The sequence below is a fragment of the Taudactylus pleione genome, unplaced genomic scaffold (genome assembly GCF_031769625.1).
Source record: "Taudactylus pleione unplaced genomic scaffold, aTauple2 ptg000043l, whole genome shotgun sequence".
NCBI lineage: Eukaryota > Metazoa > Chordata > Amphibia > Anura > Myobatrachidae > Taudactylus > Taudactylus pleione.
In genome coordinates this window covers 13894251-13917491 of record NW_028284445.1, presented here as the reverse complement: position 1 = coordinate 13917491, position 23241 = coordinate 13894251, and the positions used below count along the sequence as shown (strand labels likewise).

Sequence of the window (23241 nt, the reverse complement as noted above, 5' to 3'; positions counted from 1 at the left end):
ATATATACACTGAGCCTGTGCCCTGCAACAGGCTTTCACAGAATGCAGAACTGCAGCTCAGAACTGCTCTCCTGGCTCAGTGCTACACATACCTTTTATAACACTTATTTATTTTATTAAACACTGTATTTCTGTTATACTTTGTGCAACAATAGGCTTCTAACCATTTTACCACTGGAGGTACCAGGAGCTACTCTCCCAATCCATAGCACACTTGCAACAGCCAGGCTCCCCCTCCTGCAGCCTGAGTAGTGGGGCTTTAATTGCCCTAGTACTGGTGGCACCAGGAGCACTCTGCAGCGCATGTAGTGCCCGGCACTCAGTGCTGGGCTCCCCCTGCTACCTGCTACCCGGTCCCCAGCGCGGAGCACTCAGATGCTCCTTACTCCTAGTCCCCCCGGTGCAGCCGCTGGGGGAGATCCGGGCTGTGGCACATAATAACAAAATTTTTTCTTTTTTTTATAAACACTGGGTGCCTAGCACCGCCAACAAACTTGAAATTGGTGCCCTGCATCTGCAAAATCCTTTTAGCCATGTGGGGGGAGCGGGGGAGTTGGCTGGTGAATAGGACCTGGGCACAGGCAGCCTTGGAGCCATTGCTGCCAACACCACCATTTGTTTCCTAACAGTAACAGAAAGATAAACACGGTAATATTCCTCGGTGTCCCCGTGGACACATTACTTTTACTGGTGGTAGCTGGACCATCAGGTCCTCCGGAACTAGAATGCTGGTATATAAATAAAACAGTAATTGTGGAAACCAAATGGTCCCATGTCAAAAATGGAAAGATGAACCATACGGTGCTTTTTTGAATCAGAGTTTCCTACAAGAACATTACCTATCAAGAAATTCTTAAAAATTCTATGCAGCAGCTCAAAAAAAGGTAGAATCACAATCATACGGCACCCAGCCAAAAAAATCATATTTTATTCCATACAGGACGAATGCAAATGTACGTAAAAAAATGGTATAAGCAGGTTATCTGTAAACTTCTCAACAGAGACCTCATCGACATACAATACTAATCAATTCATGGCCAACGCATTTCACCTCTGACACACAGTGTTGTCGGTATGACTTCCTCAGGGGTAATATGTTAATATGTGTGTATATATACTGACATAAATAACAGTAGCAATGGACAATAATTCCTCTGGGTAGACAATGGCTGCTTTTGAGATGATCTCTTTCTCTCACCCTGCCAATCCAAACATACACATCAGTTGTACATACAAGCCTTCCCTGCACTAGCTAACACCAATTTAGATCCTAACTAATACTAAGCATTTTCTTCTTCAGGGTCCATAGGGATCCTCAGGGATACCATGGGGTGTGTGTGGTTGGAGTGATCGGGCACCAAATAGTTAAAGTTTTAGCTCCCAGTATGCAGCGGTCCTCCTGCACATATACCCTGCCCTCAGCCAAAGGCATCAGTTTTATGTTTGGTGCTGGTAGGACCGGTCGCACCTTTAGACAGGGGGATTGCTTAGGCAGCCCCAAGTTTTATTTTTATGAGTTTTTTATTATTTATCTAAGCAAGCAGCAAGGCATCCTAATGGGCGCCTGTGCTGCTGTTCCAACTACCTCCGCCACACAGGTGAGTGGTCCGGTGATTACGGCGAGCGCCAGTGGGGCTCTGCTATCCATTCCACTGGGGTCCCAGGGCTGCAGCTGGACAAATGGAGAAGAACAGGTAAGGTGATTCTCTGCTTCGTCCGCTCCCCCACTAGTCCATAGGGGCAGTTAAAAGCTGGTATCGGGGACCATGTAGAGGCCAGCGGCACCCGACGGTTAATGCGGCAGCGGGGAGATGGGTTCTCCCCCAGCAGCCCCTTCCCCTAACCCAGAGCCTGATCCCTCACAAGAGGTTTCCCACCTCTGAGCTGCTCCTCCTCCTCACCCTCCTCCCTATATGAGAAGCTCAGCAGCCATTGATCATGGCTTTTCTGAAACTACAGGTCTCAGGAGATTCGGGTCCAGTTTCCCTGTATACCTCTCACTAGGGCCAGGTTATACAGCGCACAAATCCTTCCAGCCCTTGGAGGCTGGAGTAGTTGATTCAGTGCCCATTATAAGTATATTTATATGCATTGTATGTGACTTATGCTAGCTCTGCTGTTGTGATATACTGTCTTAAAACTTTCTCAATGTCAGTTATATCTATCCCTGCTGCTCTTGTTTAACCCTCAACTATCAGGTGTGTAGGGGTTCATTATTACCGTACTTCACATTTACTTGTATTTGTGAAGTATGTCATACTGCATTACTAGCCATACACTGATTTTGTGCTGCTGGCTGGTTATTACTATGTCTTCTAAGGATAAACAGGAGCCTGAGCTCCCTGTGCTGTTTACTTGCGGATCCTGTTCAGCGGGCTTGTCCCCTCAGGATTTCGTACAGGATGGTCTGTGTGCTATTTGTTATGTACCACCTCCCCAGTCCATCGTACCAGCTCTCGGCAGTGTTCAACCTGGAGTCCTCAACAGGGAAGTGGACTTCCTAAGCTGTCAGAACATACATGCTGGAGAGTGGGCTCTCCACCAAGATATCTCTGAACTCCTGGTGGACAAATGGGGCCTACCGGAAGTAGACCTCATGGCCTCATGTCACAACTACAAAGTCCCCAGGTACGGGGCCAGGACCAGAGACCCCTCAGCCACCTTCGTGGATGCTCTTGCAATGAGTTGGGACTCCAATCTCGCCTACCGTCCTGAGGATTCTCCGAAAGTTCAAACAAGAAGGCAGCACAGTGATACTAATAGCCCCAGCCTGGCCCAGGCACCAGTGGTTCACCGACCTATGGAGTCTCACCATAGACTCTCCTTTTACAAATCCTCTACAGCAGGATCTGTTAGCGCAGGGCCCTTGCCTGCACCCGGACCTACCTCGTCTGTCTTTGATGTCATGGCTCTTGAGTCATCCCTCTTTAAGAGCCAAAGTTTTCTCTCACTCTGTGGTCTAGATGATGCTCAGGGCACTTAAGCCTTCCTCAGCCTGCATCTATTACAGAGTTTGGCACTCTTACTTTCAATGGTACTCCCCCAGAGGCTATTACCCTACAGTTTTCAGGGTCTCCTGGGTGCTTGCCTTTCTGCAGGCTGGGTTAGACCTTGGCCTCCGCCTGGCCTCCCTTAGAGTTCAGGTTTCTGTACTATCAGTCTGGTTCCAGCAAAGGATCGCTCCCCTGTCTGACGTTAGAACATTATTTCAGGGTGCTCTCCGTCTACAACCTCCCTTTGTCCCTCCAGTGGCCCCGTGGGATTTGTCCTTGGTTCTCCGGGCTCTACAGGATTCCCCATTTGAACCTCTGGACAAAGTAGACATCAAGTGGCTTATGGCAAAGACGCTCTTTCTCCTCGCTATCTCCTCTGCAGGGTATCTGGTTTGGCAGCGCTCTCCTGTCGCTCACCCTTCTTGATCTTTCATTCGGTCAGACCTGTCCTCCGTGCTCGGGGTGGTTACCTTCCTTAAGTGGTATCCCAGTTCCATTAAAATCAAGAGATTGTGGTTCTGGCCTTCCAGTCCTCGGATCTCTCTGCAGGTGAAGCCTCTGGATGTGGTTCGTGCTCTTTGGATCTACGTTGATCATACTAAATCTTTGAGGAAATCAGATTATCTTTTTGTGTTGTATGGCTTTCACAAGCAAGGTGTCACAGTGCACCAGACACCGGCTATTACTTACCAGGTCCAGCAGCACTGTAACCGCTGTCAACAGCGGGCAGCGGGGTCGGAGAGTCCCCGGCGCCCGCTGCCATGACATCAGCTCCGGGTCCCCCTCACAAGTACAGGCGGCCGCAGCTCTCCTAGCGTGTGCGCCTACCTGCAGGAAATTTAAAAGGACAGGCTTCATGTTTGGCATGAGATTTGGACTTCTCCCTATAAGAGGGAGTCTCTGGCACCAGACAGGTGCCAGAGTATAGGCTCCATACCATACTCCAGTGTTCCAGTACTTACCTGTTATCCTGATCTTGACCTTGGCTTGTTTGTGACTCTGATATCGCCTGACCCCTTGTACTGCTACTGATCTGGTTCTGACCTTGGCTACTCCCTGTGACCCGTTTGCTCCCTGGTACCGTCTCGTCTGTTTGGTATTGACTTGCCCTGTTGACTACGTTATTCTTCTGTACTACATCCAGTACTCACCAGCACCTGTATAGGGGAACCTAACCTGAGGGCTGCGAACTGTGGCCCTGATTCAGAGCCGGACACTCTGACAGAGCACTCGCTCTGAATCAGGGCCGTCCTTCCTGATTCTAGAGCGGCCTCGCAAAGCTGTGGGTGACCACCCACAGCTATAGCGAGCGGCCAAAAAAGATGGTCGCGATGGTCAAGACCATCGCGACCATCGGGCTTGCGACGAGACCCTTGTGGTAGGGTCTTGTTGCCGCAAGCCCTGTAGTGCTTTCGGCTCTTTCAGAGCCGAGAGCATTCCCGCTGACATCACTAGTCAGTCTAGCCAATTCCTTAAATACGGGCCTCATCCACAATCCGTCCAAGAGTTGTGACACAAGGCTAGCCAGCTAACAAACAGGCTCTGGCTCTTGGGTCCGCATGAAAATCTGTCAGGCCTACACGCAAGCTGGTCGTACTGTTCCAAATGGGATTACAGCACATTCTACTCGGTCTGTGGGACCCTCGTGGGTGGTTTGACGTGGCGCTTCTGCTTAACAATTGTGCAAGGCGGCCACGTGGTCTTCCATCCACACCTTTCTCAGGTTTTATGCCTTTGACACCTTTTGCCTCTCAGGATGCTTCCTTTGGGTGTCGGATTCTCCTTTCTGCTCAGGAGTGTCCTCACCCTTAGGGGAAACTGCTTTAGGACATCCTCATGGTATCACTGTGGATCCTTATGGACCCTGAAGAAGAAATTAAGAGTTATGGTAGACTTACCTTTGTTAACTCTATTTCTTCGAAGTCCATAGGGTCCACAGGGCGCCCACCTTGACGCACCTGGCTTCATTGGGTATTTTTCTCTTGGTCATGGATTCCCTCATCTTTTGTGAGAGTGTTTCTTGTATACATTGTTCTTCCTTCTCCTCTCATCTGCTCCGGCCTTGGGCTTGTTTACAAAACTGATCTGCCTTTGGCTGGGGGCGGGGTATATGTGGAGGAGGAGCGGTGCATCCTGGGAGCTAAAGCTTTAACTGTTTGGTATCCCAGTGGACCCTGTGGACTTCAAAGAAATAGAGTTAACAAAGGTAAGTCTACCATAACTCTTAATATTAATCTACACTTACTAAACAATACTGCAGTATGAGCTTGTTGGTTACCGATGCTTTTGCTGGTGAACCCAGGCCATGTGCTGTGTAGTGCAGCATTTGAACTTGTATAGTAGCTTGGTATCTAACAGTCTTTAAACAGATCTATGTCCAGATGTATTTCACACTAAACTTGCAGGGCGATTTCAAACAATAATAAATGACTGCCTATCTGCCTGATGCTGAAGTAATTCAAACAGTTGCGCAACCGCAGGTCCAGAACCTCCTCTTATAGTTGTCCTCACAGTTCACCCGCTATTCACCCATACCCGGAAACTCCCTCTCAGGTAAGGGGCTCGCTTAAAATATTGGCAGTATCTCCCAGGGTGACAGGGTCTGGAACCCAATTTAAGCTCCTCCAACTCTAGTAACATATTATAAAGTCCTACCAGGTTAACTCGGCTGGATACTCTTCCTTTAATACAGTTATCAGATAACAGGCTAGCTGGGACCTGTTGTCCGACAAGATGGCTCTACTAAGCAGTATACAGTTTTCAACTTACAGTCTGACTTGCACCATTTGTTCCACATGCTGTCTCTTTTCAGGTTCTGTAGCTCACGGCTCTTCCCACACTTTCTCTTCAACAGCTCAATGATGGGGTTGTACAGGCTCTCCTCCATTCTGGAGCACTCATCACCTCTGCTGTTTCTGTTTCTCCCCTCACTAGGGATGGCTGTGGGTTCTAGAGCCTGATGATGACACCAGCAGGGCTATCCAGCTGCTTCTGATTGACTGTTTGGGCATAGAACCCTCCAGTCTCTAGTACGTCATTAATACCCCTTTTATACCAAAGTCCCATGTCTGACCCGGGATTTGGAACACGTTTCGGACCCGGATCAGACCTGAGACAGACCCCTTTTACACCGCGGCTCTTCCGGCGCAGGTGAGCAGCGCTTCTTCCCCTACCCTCTTACCACACTCCGCAGTGGTTCAGAGTCAAGGACGGCGGGTGGGATGCTCTGTTCCGTGCTGGTCAGTCTGGCCCTGGTTGCAGTGGATGCTTAGAGATGATGTCATCTCCAAGTGCCACTGAAGCTGGCCAGTCAGGCGGCATGCGAAATTATCGTGACCCGGATCGCGCCGTTTACACTGTAGGGTGAGACAGGAATGGCCCGTGGCCAACCCTGCAAAGTACCCGAGTTGGTTTCCCGGGTCCCTGGACCCGGGTAGATCCTTTTACACTGACAAAAATCCTGAGTTGATACGCGTTCACGTGCAATAATCTGGGATTTTCAGGTCGGTCTAAAAGAGGTATAATTAACATTGTAGCTATATTAAATTAACTTATGACAGTCATTTCCATTTGAACTACTGCTAGATAGGAGATTCCCATTGGATCTATAAAACGGTAAAGGACAGATGTGTGGGTGTTTGTATTTCATTAGGTTTGTATAGAAAAATGCTACTTTCACATTTATTCATAACATTGTCAAGACACTATCAGCTGACACTCTCCAATGGACAGCTACCTAAGGGTATAAAGCAGGACTCCAGAAAACAGGAAGTCGCCTGAACAACTTCACTTCTCCAGTAGCTGCTAGCTTCGAATTGCTGATCCAGGCTCCGTGCTGTTGTATTCTCAGTGCGCTTCACCAGTCTCTGTGATATTCTCCAGTGATATTCAGCATCGGTCACCACCGATACTCCTCAGTGATATTCCACATCACTCACGACCAATACTCTACTGTGATATTTAACATCAGGCACTACTGTTGTTCTCCAGTGATATTCAACATCATTCACTACCAATATCCTTCAGAAATATTCAACATCGGTCACTAACGATACTCTTCAGGGATATTCAACATCGGTCACTACCGAGACTCTCCAGTGATATTCTACATTGGTCACTACCGATAGTCTTCAGTATTGTTCTACATCGGTGATAATCTCCAGACACCCAGTTGTCTTTCTTATCTCCCTGTTAGTTGCTAATTCCTGGATCCCTGATCATGGGGCCGCAACCTGCTCCTTGGGCGCAGCTAAACCCATATCCCAATTGGAGGGGTCACCAGTGAAAACCACATATGAGTTAGACTCCACGCCTCTGGTCAGGTCTCAACACCCGGAATTAACCTATGATGAAGTTGTATGTACTTCCTCCTCGTCTACTGCTGCCTCCCCACCTAGTCACCCCTGCTCCCAGTCCTCTGTCTGGAAACCTCAAGGGCCAGGTCGTGACACATCGGAGATGTACATACTGTAAATATTGGGTTTACGTACATCTCTGAATTAGGGGCCTGATTCAGAGCCGCTCGTAAGCGGCCGCTCGTTCGTTCTGAGCGATGTTTGCCCAACTGCGCATGCGTACGGATCGTATTCGTAATACGCATGCGCGAACCAGTCAGTGCGGCCGAAAGTCGTTTGTTCGCTAAATAGCGAATGCCTTCTATTTTGAGTGACAGGAGGAGGCGTATGTGGGTGGTAACAGGGGAAGGTGCTTGAAAACGGGGAGTGGAGATCCGAACGCAGGCGTGCTTAAAGGTCAAAATGGGCGTTTTATGGGTGTGCATAATTAATACAGCAGCGTCATTGACCACGTCACTGGGTTATTTTATAGTCAGAACTGCTCGCAAGATGTGGTAGGAAAAACCAACCACAAGAATAGCGAGCAGTTCATACGCTGGTCGATGTACTCGATTAATCTAATAAATAGCGGACATGACGTAGGATGCGAGCGGCCAGGGGGCGTAGTTATCCAAAAAACGACCGCAAGTTTTGTTCGCTCGTTCAGACATAGAGGCGTGAACAGACCGCAAAGAGCGAAAGGTTCATTTGAATAGCCACCCCTTTTTTCTGAACGAACGACAGCAAATAGCGTCCGGCTCTGAATGAGGTCCTAGGCTCCGTGTAACTGAGTTCCTTTTATACTACATGTAACTTTAATTGGCCTTCTCTTAATGGGCTTACAATTAGTTCTTGTGTACTGATAAGTGAGAGTAACTGTTTGCAGAGATTGAATACTGTTATTCACAACACTAAAGTGGATTGTACAGGCAACTGGTAATTGAACATCACGGCTTTGCGTCTACATTTAATAATTAGTGTTTGTCATACCTTTATTCGCTTGAACTGTCACCACAATTATAAAGGTCTCGCTAACTGTCTCGCCAGTAAACACTGCCATTGTATTTTAAAGGTAAGAGCTCTGATCAAAAGAGATCATTATAAAGATTATTATTATTAAGTCATAGGCAAATAATATCCACATTCTTGGTATGCAGATCGTGACTGTATGTAGACTACATTGTTTTTTTACCTTTAGTAATTTTTGTTAACATTTTGGTGACACATCATCAAAAACTTAGGGAGAGGGAGAGGAGTACAAAAAAGGCAGGATATACAGTACATACCTATTTTACCTAATTGTTCCATAAAACTTAATAATATTCAGTAACTAACGCACGATGTATCACTAAAGTATTTTTATATTGATTTTTAAAACATCTGAAAATGTGATTTTAGTAAGAAAAGGCTACGAGAAAACAGCACAGAGGACAGTTTTGCTAAATAAAAAAACAGATTGATTTCTATGCCACAAGGAATAAATCGTCATTGACACTGGTACTAATGTGATGTGTATAAAACGACATAACTGGTGATTTGTTTTGCTTTTGCTTACAAAGCAACAAACATGATTCTTTTACCAGGACATGTACAGTATGTGTTAATCATAGCTGCATTTATTATCAATAATCAGTAGGGAGAAAAAATCTCTTAAGTTATCATTTTCCATGAAAAGACAAATAAAATGTCTTCAAATGGTTGAAATAAAATTTAGCATCTCCCACATGAGGGTTTTAATGCAGAATGACTGATGCATTAACTTCCCATATAAAGACAGGGAAATGTTTTTCAACAAGGTAAAGTGGCCTCTCAAAATGTAATCTGTAATCTGTGAAACTGACTCATGAAATATCCTCCCACCAACAAAAGGAGACGACATATTGTGAATAGAACCTGTTAATTAATCTAGGGTTTCCTTGATTTTATCATAAAATGAATTGACTTTTGTGATCAACCATGGGAAGATTGCAGCATATTACTTTAGACATACAGGGCTCTATTTATTAACATTATTTTTACTAAAATAAAGTGAAAAAGGGTGTTTTCACACCCTTTTCACATTATTTTAGTTTCACCTGTAGTTATTACAGGGCAATTGGAGTAGAATTAGTAAAATTCTACTCCAACCCCTAATTATCACTTATTTTTAGTAAAGCAGATCGCATTTCCCATAATTGTAATGGGAAATGTGATCCGACCATAGTTACTAAAAATAAATTGTAAAAAAATACCGGGGGAAGCCCTGTGATAATAACGCCACCTGGAGGTGGCGTTTATCCAGGGTCTCCCCCGGTTACCGGGCTCCCACTCTGCTCTAACGGGGAGAGCAGAGGCGGGAGCCGGTACCAGTAATCAGCTATGTGGTCTAAACAGACCGCAAGCTGATTGCTGTAAAAAAAAGAAAAAAAAATTGAAACTTTTTTTTTTACTTACCTGAATCCAGGGACCGGTGATCGGGCCTCCTGTGATGGCTCCTCTCTGGTCAGCTGGTCTCCCACAGTGCACTGCTGCCCGGTCATCAGGTGATTGGGTCCCAGTGCAGTATGGGAGATCACCTGATCAGGAAGCCCGGAGAAGATCACCGGAGGCCAGGAGGATGCAGGTAAGTGTAATGAAGGGAGGGGGGGTCGCGGGGGTCCGCGATCGTGGGGGGCGGGGCTTAGCATCGGTGGGGGGTAGCAGCGACGGTGGGTCAGCGCATGCTCAGGCAATATCACAGGGATGTACTACAAATCCCTTGCAGGGACAGAGCTTGCGAGAAAGCTCTGTCCCTGCGAATCACCTCCGCACTCTAGTCACAATATTTTCGTAAACGAAATACCGTGACTAGTGCCCCGCACATGCGCCGACCGGGCACCGCTGCTACCCCCCCGGCGCTAAGCCCCGCCCCAGCACTAAGCCCTGCCCCCACAATCGCGGAAAATCCCCCCCGCGACCCCCCCTCCCTTAATAGCACTTACCTGCAGTCATCGGTGCTCCGGTGTCATCCATGCCTCCGGTCAGCTGATATCCCGTACTGCACTGGGACCCGATCACCTGATGACCGGGCCGAAGTGCAGCATGGGAGACCAGCTGACCAGAGGGGAGTCATTACCGGAGCCCCGACCACCGGTCCCTGGAGTCAGGTAAGTGAATTTTTTTTTTATACTATTTTTTTTTTTGCAGTGTATCAGCATGTGGTCTGTTTAGACCACACAGCTGATCACTGGGATTGGCTTTGGGCTCTGCTCTGCCTTTTAGAGCAGAGTAGGAGGGCGGTAACCGGGGGAGACCCTGGATAACGCCACCTCCAGCACCCGGACATCTCTTGCGTAAAACAAGCTGCCCCAACGAAGACTTTTTTTGTGCAGTTTTTAATGAGCTTTTTCGCAAATGCAAAAGACATTTTAAATGAAATTCAGTATTGTGCGTAAGTGCCCAGCTGCTGTACATAGCGTATGCCACTATCTTTACTCAAGAGGGAAGACAGCGTGGCCAGCAGCTCTTCTATGTCACTGGAACGCAGTAGTATTAAAGAGATGTGTTTTTTATTTTCCCCACTACCCAGAGGCTGCCTGGTAGACTGATGAGGGGAGGGGCAGCAGATGTACCATGGGAGGAACCAAGAAGAGACCACTCTCTTCATTCTTTTCTCCACTTCGGGTGTATGTAAGTGGACATAACGCCATCTTAGATGGCATTATGTTTTCGCTAAAAGCAGATCTTTCCTGTACTTAATAAATTAATGCTCAGTCCCCATTGTCCACTACGGGGACGACACTAAAAAGTGTATTCAATTTGTGGAGAAGAGAAATGTATTGATTGTAGCTGGAGAAAAGCATCTTGATTGCTTAACCTCTTTGCTGCAGAGGATGAGTAGAGCTCGTTGTCGTTATACCTTAAAACTGAGAATGATGAGTCCCACTAGACGTCCACAGAAAAGTGACCCGTGGTTACTTACCTTCTCCCCAACGGCACTAATCACCGGTGGGGAGTCCAATCCTGTACTGGGGCTGATCCCCCCCTTTTTTTTTTTACTTTAAGAGATGGGGGAGGGAATTTAAGTTCCTCAATCTCCCCAACTCTGGCGCATAGAGTGATGGAAGCACACCTTTTTTAAAGAGTGGAGTCCCCATTTTCAAACTTTGTGCCCCCATAGGGATTTTTTTTTGTTGATCTGTGTGATCACCAGGCAAAACCTCCTGCACTACATAAAAATAAGGGTCTCCCCCCAACATGGCATCCATGAAATCAGGATACCATATTTTAAAAGAGGGGAATTCCCTTTTTCTAATGACGGGTCCCCTTAGTACTTACTGTCTGGTGATCAACTATGATCACTGGACACTAAACCCTTGTCTCATCCATCTTGTGCCAAATAAAAAAGTGATCCCTCATTTAAAGCTGTAGATTGTCTAGTTTTTAAAATGTTAGGCCTTGTTTGGCTACAATATTCTTCCTACACACAGGGTCTCATTCAGACCCGCTTGCAAACGCTGAGCGCTCGCAAGCGGGTCGATGTTGAGGCCATGCCCACGCGCAGCGGGCGCACTGCACGTGCGCAAGCCCCGGAGCGAGAGAAAAATTCTCTCGCTCTGTGGCTCACTACAAAAGGGGTGGCTATCGATGGTGATCGACAGCTCGCACCGTTTTGTAGGCGGGGTGGGGGGGTGATGTCAGTGGTGAGCTTCCAGCTCTATTAGAACCGAAAGCTCACTGGGGCTTGCGGCAGATGAGACCCTACCACAAGGGTCCCGTCACAAGCCCCGATGGTCGACCATCGCCACCATCAACCTGGTCCTTCGCTAAAGCTGTGGGTGGTCACCCACAGCTTAGCGAGCGGCCAGGAGGCCGGATTTCAAATGTGAAGCATTTTGCGAGTGGCTCTGAATGAGGTCCACAGAGCGCTTGATTCTGAGATGGGAGTAAACCAAACAAGAGCAAGTAACTGTTGGCCTGATTCAGAGCCGGACGCTATTTGCGGACGGTCGTTCCAAAAAAGGGAACGGCTATTTAAATTGAGCGCTCGCTCTTTGTGGTTTGTTGATGCCTCTATGTCTGAGCGAGCGAACGAAAAATGCGCTCGCTATTTTGTAAAGACACCCCTTTCCCGTTCGCATCACATGTCATATCCGGTATTTATTAGAGTAATCGGGTACATCGAAAGGCATCTGAACTGCTCGCAGTGCTTGTGGTAGGTTTTTCTTACCGCTATCACTGCGAGCAGTTCAGGCTAAAAGACAACCAAGTGACGTGGTCGATGATGCTCCTTTACTAATTATGCACTCCCATTAAACGCCCTTTTGACCGTTAGGCACGCCTGCGTTCGGATCTCCACTCCCCCGTTTTCAAGCACCTTCCCCTGTTACCACCCACAAACGGTACATTCTGTCAATCAAATTAGCAGCCCCTCGCTGTTTTGCAAGCGCACGATTTCCGACCGCAATGACTGGTTTGCGCATGCGCATTACGACCCATACGCATGCGCAGTTGTTCGAACATCGCTCAGAGCGAACGAGCGGCCGCTTATGAGCGGCTCTGAATCAGGCCCTGTGCACCTTGGCAAAACCATGTTGCACTGCAGGTTGCGGATTTAAAAGGTTGAGAGAGATTTAGATTTGAAAAGGGGCAACGTTCAAAAACAGCCAGAATTTACCCTGCATGCAAAAAACAAACAAACATGTATTGGCATTGCTACATGGAATGCAAAGTTACTTTCTTCTTTTTGCTTTGCTCCCAACTTATGCGGTCCATACACGATGCGATTTTTTGCACGATACCAATCATATTGACCAATCGTGTGTGGTATTTGTAAGATGACGATGCGCTTCCCCGCTGTCGTAATTCTGCATTGTAATTCTTATGGAAAAGCGGTAATATTTCGTCCTATCGTGTATGATGTGATACACATCGTATGCTGTTTTGCTGGTGTAAGATCCGACGTGCGATGTACGAGTAAAAGACTACTGGTATTTTCTGAGAATACAAAGGGCGGTATCCTATTAGCTGCGGTAAATTACTGCGGCTAATTACCACGCCAGGGCTATCCAATTAGCCCCGATGCCAGCACTTATCTGTGATTTTGTTTCACCTGCCTCAGGCAGGTGAAACCAGACCCGCAATAAGAAGCCCTTTTTCTTGTGATCACGGCAGTGAAAATACATAGGTCCGCCACTTTTTGCGCATCCTATGGGCGGTATCCATTTAGCAGCGCTAAAGTAGCGCTGCTAATGGATCATCATGGAGCTATCCAATTAGCCCTGAAGTGCCGTCCGAAGCCGGCATTTATCCTGGATTTTTTTTGGGACCTGATAAATAAATAATCCACGAAAAAGTGCCGTTTTTTCACCGCCACATTAGCGAAAACACAAAGGTCCGTGAGCTTATCATGGATCCTATATGTTTTCAGGCGATATATCCTATTTTTTTGTCCAAATATAATAGGATATGGGGAAAAAAAAAATTGGGGAAAATCCCCGTTTTTCACCTCCGACATAATTTCGGGCTAATTGGATACCGTTCGTTGTGCTTTCGCGAGATTAATTGAAATGTTTCAGACGTAAAATACTGCGGTTTAATAGGATGCTGCAAAAAGAAAAAAAAACGATGAAAAACACCCGTATATCGGTGAACCATTCCCCCACCTCCCTTCCCGTTTTTGTTTTTTGCGTCCACAGATATTTTTGCTGCTAATAGGATACTGGCCAAAATTTTCCGAAAACAAAAACAAGGTATACCTTGTGTGGGTACCATATAGCCGTGATATTAATGGTGGAATGTGAAGAGCACTAACCTCAGAAAATGGCGCGAGGTTGAGTAAACCCTCAGCAGCGAAAGGGGTTAATACTGTAAATAGACCCCTTAATCTGGTTACATATAAAGTATATCTGCAATTTTCCTGATGTATGCTTTTGTATCCTGATAATCAAAACACTGCATTTTATAGGTGTGGTATCATCAACTTCATATATCTAATCCAGGTTACATAAAGCTAAAAACTGTATCGGTATCCGGAGGACAGAGAGACTAAATATGACCTTACTTTATAATTTAAGTACATTCTAAATATAAGCTTCTAGCTGGAATTACAGACATCATGTTAGAAACTGGCAGGAAACCTTTAAATGCCTACAGATACGATTTGTAGAGTGAAGTGTTAAGCCTGAAAACGGTGGATGGGAATCTCAGCCCTAGGCTAATGGCAGCCGGTACTTCTGAATAACTTTAGTGAGCTGTCCCTGCAGACGTTTCTTCTCTGTTACACAAAAAACTTTCATAGAAAGTTAGACTACTTTTACTATTTATTCCTTAATCATGAATCCATTAGTCGCAAAAATGGTCACTGACTGTATTACTGTACATATCACTGTACAATGCTTTTCTAAATATTTTTTTTTTCCATATACAGTACATTCCTAATTAAACTGTTTTAATTTAAATTCACTTATTTTTCTTATCTCCAAAAGTAAAATATTGTGAAAGTAATCAACTATTGTATTGTGATCTGTCCATTATTCCTTATATATTTAATATTTTACACATATATTTGAGCTTACAATCAATTGTGTTGGTGCCTGGGATGTATACATTATCTTCATAATTGACATGTATGTGTCAGGAGAATGTAAAACCAGCGCCCATGTCTAAATGTAAGTTCCCAAGCACAGAAATTTCATGCGTCATTTTTTATTCTCTTCTCAGAAGATCTTAAGAAAAGCTCCATTCCAAATGGCGCAAAGTCTAATCTTCCTAAGCCTTGCCAGTCTGGCCTCCGTCATCCAGGCTACGCCAGATTGCCTGCTGCTAAGCTTGCGGCCTTTGGATTTGTCCGAAGTTCGAGCGTGTCGTCACTGTCAAGTAACCAGTCCAGTGAGAGTATACAAAGTGATCATAACAGGACAACTAACAGTGAGTACACAACATTCTCTTATGCAAAGTTACTTATGTTACAATGCATGCATAGCAACTGAATGGTAATGTCAAGGAGGTGACTATTTAAATATACAGTACATTATTTCTGTCTTAAACAGCATTTTTTTTTATGTGGCGACATATTGTATAAGCACATTACCTTTCTTTCTTTTCCCAATGTATGATTGGCTATAAAACAAAGGGGCTTATACAAAGTAGAACGTGCGCCTGTTTGCGGAGTCTCTCTTGCGCACTGCGTTTGCTCTGGAATTGAGCGCACGAAAGTACAGTGGTCGCTTTTCAACCGCATCTACACTTACGGTCCAGCTGCGTTCAGTTAAGCATAAGCCCCAATTAAGCGTGTGACTGATGAATGATATTTTATTTATACACAAGAAATAACTGATATATGTTAAGATTACAGAGTGTAAATAATACCTGTACTAGACAGCAGCAACCTTTGGCTATTGAGGAGAAAACAACCAAGGGAAATATATTCTCTGCTCAAATACACATGATTTATTTTAATGCTATAATTCGACAAGTGTTCAGCTAAAGGGCACAAGTCCCTTTGCACTTGTATGGACATATCTGCACTTATCAGCTTCGCACAGATTGCTGAGACAAACTGGAGTGAAACATTATCCATAGACTTCAATAAAATAATGCCCCTAGTTATTGTTGAAAGTGACAGCATACTTACTAAGCTCTATTTGGCATTAGCTTTGTAACATTTTATCGGTCATATATGAGCGTAGCCTGGTGGGTGATCACCTGGAAGAGACTTCACTTGTCACGCACATGTTGATTTTAGAATATGTAAAGTATCAGTTCTGTCCCCTGAAATTAGAGCTCCCATTATACTGAAAATTAATTCTGTGACACACATGTAACATAACATTTTCTCAGGTCTTAAGCTGGGTACACACCATACAACGGTGCGACCCGGCGATGCAGCAATGCATTGCGGGCGTTGTACACGCTGTACAATCCAGCATGCGACGGTGCGATGTATCATTACATGCTGCATGTAACTATACCACACCGTTCATTGCCTTGTCCCATCTGCCGTGTAGCACAGCAGATAGGATGATTCAATGAAGTACACAAAAGAAACACAGTAATTACACTGTAGAATTGCTGAACGGGGCACAAAAGTAACAAATGAACAAAATATAAGTAACAACGTAGAGCAGCTGTATAAAAGAGGAAAGTCAGTCCTCAAGGAGTAGTGCAAAAATAGAAAAATAACAGCGTTCACTTTTAATTAAAGGAAAGTACTAATTTAATAACGCATGCAATGTATATTTGACAATGAATAATAATAATAAAAATAGAATATATAAATATATAAGATGTACATAAAAACAGTCCAATCCACCAATCACACCAGTCTCTTATAGGTGCTTGGAGGCTTAAGTTGTAATCCAATAGTATTGAGCGTGTAAAGTTTTGAGTGTCAGTCCAGACTCATAATTACCAAATCCAATGTCCAGTTTAATTGAGGGGTCCTAATGGATGGAACCCCGACCACCGGCTTCCCGGCAAGGGTTAAATGACAGGCGTCGAGGTCCCGACGCCTGTCATTTTCCCTATACCGGGAGGCCGACACCCGGCTTACCGATCGAAGGTAAGCCGGGCGACGGGCGCAGTCAGCCGCAGGGGGGAGGGTTAGGCTTAGGGTTCTCGGGGGATTTAGGGTTAGGCACCCCCCGGACAGTTAGGTTTAGGCTAGGGGAAGGGGGGGTTAGGGTTAGGCACCCCTGGGGGGTAGGTTAGGGTTAGGCACCCCCCGGGGGACTTAGATTTAGGCGGCAGGGAAAGGGGGGTTAGGTTTAGGCACTTAGAGGGGGGATTAGGGTTAGGCACTTAGGGGGGAGGTTAGGGTTAGGGTGTAGAATAGGTTAGTGAATACTTACTTACTGCAGCTGCAGCTGTCGGGATTTGAACCACCGGCCACGCGGCCGGCGGTAAATCATACTGAATCCCTTTGTACGCAGAGGTTTTGCAAAAATATGCAAATGCCGCAGTTGCAGGGATTTGTACTGATACGTCCATTAACTGCGTCTCTGATCAGCCGTTTGCGTACAAAGACACTCATTGGTCGCACCATAAATCCTCTGATCAACCCTATGGTTGCTTACAATGTCCAAAGGGGACATTGTAACTGCGTGCACATATGCAATCGCAGCATCACACCACTAAACGGTTGCAACACACCGGCATTTGGCTCGCCATCCCGTTGCCTCCCACAAATGCTCACTGGCTGTCAATCACTATGAATCCAAATCTTCTCCACCGTTGGTAATCCATCGGGTTGCATGCACAGTGCGATACAGATGCATGTGCAGTACCAAATTAAATGCTCAACTCCGCAAACACCAGCATTGTGTCCACCTCTGAATCAGGCCCACAATGACTGCAGGAGGAAGAGTACAGTGACACACAGCTCCAGTCCTCAGACAACCTGATACTTCTCTACCTTTCTACAGTATGTGGAAGCTGATGCATCCTCGGTGAGCAGTGATGCCGTCCTCTCTCAAAGAGTCACTGATGGGAAATTGCTTCCCGTGTGGGTTCTTGTCAAAGAAATGTTTTCCTGCTGATGTGAATTTTACCATAGGAGACAAGGAACGAGTCCTGTCTCTGTGCCTGGCTCTGGAAGAACAGATACTTGGTGGGTTCCACATTTCCAGTGACTATTTACAATGATCACTAAAATCTTCCTTTTCTACAAGCAGCACAACTCTTTTGCTTTTACTAAGGATCAATATTCTCCCAAAATGCGACCCATTATTGATTCCAAGTGTCTTCAAGCAATTGTGTAATAAAAGCAAATTCTTTTATTTTTGCTGGCAACACTGGTATTCACAAGACTCTAGAGCTGCTTCCTTGGAACTTTTGGTGACCTATTCTTGACCAGGGGGTGGAATAATTAGTTTCAGCCTCCTCCAAATGTGCTCAGCTCAAGGTTCCACATCAAGCTCTGCATCCTCTGCCCATTCTAACCAGGTATTGGATCCATCTTGCAAAGGATTTCATTACAGACCTATCTCTTATCAAAAAGTTTGATACCATCTGGGCCATGATGGACCATTTCTCTGAAATTACCCATTTCATTCTACTCACTGGCCTTCCTTCAGCTACAATACTAGCAGATTTGTTCTTCGGGAAATATTCTGCCACCTTCTCCTATTATAACTGTATGAGATACAGAGGATGCACAAAAGTGGAAGGAGAAGCATTATCTCACATCAGCCCCCTCCTGCTGTCATCTTCATACCAACGCTGCAGAAGGAAATGTTTGATGCTGTCAATAGGGAGCTCTGCAATAATCTGAAACACCCCTAACCATAAAACAGCAAAAACATGAGTGAGAAGATATGAACTAAATAGTATAGATGGATAATGCCTTCAAAACCACGGGGCATTACAATTTTCAAATTATTAGATTTAAATGTGTTTATCTACCTGAAGATGAAACTGGTATAAATTTCTTACTTTTGGGTCACCAAAAAAATTCACAAATTGGGTTTAATGTGGATGAGATTTATGGGGAGATTTATCAAACTGTCTAAAAAGGACAAATGGAGCTGTTGCCCATAGCAACCAAACAGATTGTAGCTATCAATTATCTAGTACAGGGGTTTCCAACCACGGTCATCAAGGCACACCAACAGTTCAAGTTTTAAGGATAGCCATACTTGAGCACAAGTGTCTTAATTAGTACTGCAGTTATTTTGATTTGACCATCTGTGTTCAAGCATGGATATCACTAAAACCTGGACTGTTAGTGTGCCTTGAGAACCGAGGTTGGGAAACACTGATCTAGTACATTCTATGAAATGATAGTTATGGTGCATACACACAGGACGATCATCAGCCATAACGATCTCCCTGCACCTTCCCGGTGTGCTGGATGATCGATATTGATCCAGCACACCACCAACCCATCAACGATGGGTCAGCGACCCGCGATCGTCCCTATGTAACCTGGTCGATATCGACCAGGTTGGCCTGCATGCATGGGCGATGGACGATATTGTTATAGTCCATACGTGCCTGCGCATTGCAGGTCGTTGGTGGGTTGGAAGGCACCAAAAAATACACAATATGAACGATAACGATATGATCGATATTGTTCATATTATGCATTTTTATTGTACCGTGTGTACGCACCATTAGAATCTGATTGGTTGCTTTGTGAAATACCTTCACTTGCCTATCTATCTCATATATATCTCCTATCTATCTATCTATCTATCTATCTATCTATCTGTCTATCTATCTTATATCTATCTCCTATCTATCTATCCATCTAATATATATATATATATATATATATATATACACACACATGCATACATATACATACAAATGTATATATATTTATATTTTTCTAAAGAACATAAAGATTCTCTCCAAAAATAACAATAATTTTCTTCCCTGTATGAGTCAGAAATAAGAATGTAAAATTAAGCGATTAAAGTGTTACATTGATTGCCAGTTTCGGGGTTAAGGTTCTTTTGGTAATTCATAAGATTGCAAATTCTTCCTAAATGCACTGAGAGTACAGACAGAACATGTTTATCTTTTGCTCTCTTTATCCATAGTTCGCATTTATTTAATTGCCTGAAGGTCTGACACATCAGAGGAAATATATGGCATTTGGAATATTGAATGTAAAGCTCTTTATATACTCTGATTGTACCGCTGCTGATTGCTTACACTTGACTCCTCCGGATATGTTCTTGCAATGTCGATAGCTCTAGTAATGCATGCAAAATCTCATCCGAGAATTCATTCTGTATTAGAAAATGATTCACTGCCTACCAATCAGATCTCATAATGTAACCTTTCTAGCCCGCACCAGCCCCTCAAGCAGGAAGGGGATTAACCATTCCCCCAACTCTACAAAGTATATCTTTTTCTGGATATAACAGTGAGAAAAGAGAAGTGATAAGGAAACATTCCCCAGAGTGAAGTCTCTTATCTGTATTTTCCTGTGTATTTTTTTAAAGCATCACAAATGCTGCTTAATGATACAGTTTGGTTTTATGACCACGAAGCTGAAAGGCATCTTGTACTTATCATGTCCTTGTTATACATGTTTGTTTAATGTATCTACTGATTTCATTTTTCGTTTATGATTTTATCACGTGTTGTCAGGACTGCACGCTGTGACATTCTCTTAAAGAATCCAAATGAATACAGTTGTATCAGCTGGCGTGATACAGGCTGCTTCCATAAGATAGAAATACCAGATCCTGATAGGACCTCCTCACTAAAAGGGGAGATGTATCAAACCTTCAAGCGAGAGAGATGATGTGGAGTTGTCCATAGCAACCCAACAATCCGTTTCTAGCTATCGTTTATCTAGATCAGTCTAGAAAATGACAGAAGCTGGTGGGTTGCTATGAGCAACTCCTCCATTTTATCTCCCTCTAAGGTTTGATACATTGATATTAATACTCACTGCAAGAGAAACACTGGATGTCTAGCGCCTTTTCAGACTTTTGCGAGCAGCTGAGATGCGTAGGGAGAAGCAAATTACTTCTATTAACAAGCAACCAAACATTCAGCTGCCAGGTGGATGTGGTTACTGATAAAGCACCTGGCCCAGATGGCATGCATCCAAGTGTGCTAAAGGAACTTAGGGCTTGATTCAGACCCGTTCGCTAAGCTGCGAATGCACGCTATGGGCGATTATCGTACATTTGCGTATGCGTCAAAGTACGCATGCGTGAAGCAGTCACTGCGCCGGGAATCGTGCACTCGTAGTACACAGACTGGACGCTACTTTGAGTGACAGCGCCATTTGTGGGTGGTGACAGGGGAAGGTGCTTGTGAACGGGGGAGTGGGGCTGCGAACACAGGCGTGTCTGGCCGTCAAAACTGAGTTTTATGGGCGTGCATAATTAGCAAAGATGCATCATTCTACACGTCACTTGGTTGTATTTCAGTCTGCAGTGATCACAGTGCTTGTGGTGGGGTAGGGTCTACCTCAAGCGCTGCGTGTAGCTCCGATTGCTCTCAATGTCACCGATTAATCACACACTTCCTGGAGATGACGTGTGCTATGTAAGAAAGGCGGGCATCTTTATACTCCAGCGTGCGCTCACTGCCGTCGCTCCCTAAGGCATAGAGGGCATCTTTTCACCAGACAGTGCTATCGATACCCCTTAATCTATATACCCTAAATGTCGCTGTTTAGCGATACAAGTTGCATAAGAAATAATTGCTTTCCAGACTTATATTGTGGTTCCAAAGCACAAAACTTCTTATTGAAATAAAAGAAAGTTACACGCTTTGATCTAGCACAATTAGCACAAAAGACAAGTAAATACAAAAGGTACAAGCCGATACATACGCGTGCGCACTGGTCCCAGTAAACAGTCGTCTCTCCAGAAGTCTGTGGTCATCCAAGAAGAATGGCTGTGTACTATAACCAGTAAGCAGGCTATATACCTTACAGAGCAAAGAAACTAGTTAACAGGTTTCCATTGGGTCTTGCTCCTGGACATTCTGGTACGATGCAGGTCATTGGACAGTTCATACAGCGTCACTAGGGGTATGTCCCAGTTCCTCAGATGTTACTTTGTGTGGTTTTCCCGCCAAAGAACTGGTTTAAACTAGTAAAAAACACTTCATACAGCTTTACATTCTATCCACTAATTTCATGTAGTTCATATCTTGCGAATGCATGGTGCGATTTCCTTGCGGATAGAACCAGAAATCTGCAAATAAGCAGTGATTTAGAATGATAACAAACATGATACGTCTACTAGCTTATGTACCTTAAATATCGTATACATTACATTTCACAACATAAGTATTGGCTAATAAAACCTCTAATATTAAGCTTAATGAGGAGGAACCTTTTTATAAGTTATTGTCAGAGCCGTAACTAGACTTTTTGGTGCCCTGTGCCAGAAAGAGCATTGGCGCCCCCCTCATTTTTCAAAGGGACATAAAGCACCCAAAAAGGGCCATGGATTCATGGGGAAGGGCCAGGGAAGAGATAGGAGAGGCCAGGAGATGCTCGGGATGAAATCAGAGATAGCTACAAGCAACAATGATAATAAACAGAAATGTTATGCATACACAAAGTGATCGCATGCCAAGACACAGTTGGCATGCTTATGCCTTGCCGTGCGATCGCTTGCCTTGCTGGGTGTGTGCCAGATTTGCATACGCTGGGAGCAAGCGTACGCATCTAGCAAGTGGGTCTGAATCAGGCCCTTAGTTCAGTAACAGTTAAGGTGAGTACACACTGGGCGATTAGGAAAGACAGTACGATTACGACATCGTAATCATACCGTCGTTCCTGATCCCCTGTAGTGCCTACATTGTACGATCAGTCGTTCAGGCATACTCCATCATTCCTGCACATGACCAATCTGTCGTTATGGACAGATTGGGCTGCATGATCAGGCGATGAACAATGTCGGAAACAACCAGCGGTAGCGCGCATTGCTGGTCATTTCCAACATAAAAGTGCACGATTTGTGCACAATTACTGAGCGATTGCATGATTACGATGTCGTAATCGTGCAATCGCTCAGTAAAATTGCACCTTAAGAGTAATACCGGGTACACACGGGACGATCTGTTCAGCGAACGATAACGCTGAACGATCTCCCTTGAAATTCCCAGTGTGCTGGATGAACGATATTGTTCATCCACACACCAAAGATATCGTCAGCGACCAACCATTGTTCTCCCATATGGAAAATTAACAATATCGTCCAGGTTGGCCTGCATGCATGGATGATGGACGATATAGTTATCGTCCAGTGGGAGCTCGCATCGGTGGTCGTTCACTGCATACGCACGGAGCGATATGAACGTTATATCGCTGATCGATATCATTATTGTTCATATCGTTGAAGATATCGTTCCATGTAATTTAAAAAGGCAGACTAGATGGGCCAAGTGGTTCTTATCTGCCCTCAAATTCTATGTTTCTAACTGATTAAGCACTATTTCTTTTTTACTAGTCATTGACATGAGATTGGGAGAAA

General features: G+C 44.9%; 1 protein-coding gene across 1 annotated transcript in view; it reads left to right on the top strand.

Annotated features, from left to right (window-relative positions):
* MTUS2 (microtubule associated scaffold protein 2) overlaps positions 1-23241 on the top strand; it is a 486382-nt gene that overhangs the window by 79158 nt on the left and 383983 nt on the right. The window contains exon 3 of the mRNA XM_088460265.1: positions 15008-15214. Within this exon, the coding sequence (XP_088316391.1) occupies positions 15008-15214 (207 nt within the window). The remainder of the gene's footprint in view (positions 1-15007; positions 15215-23241) is intronic.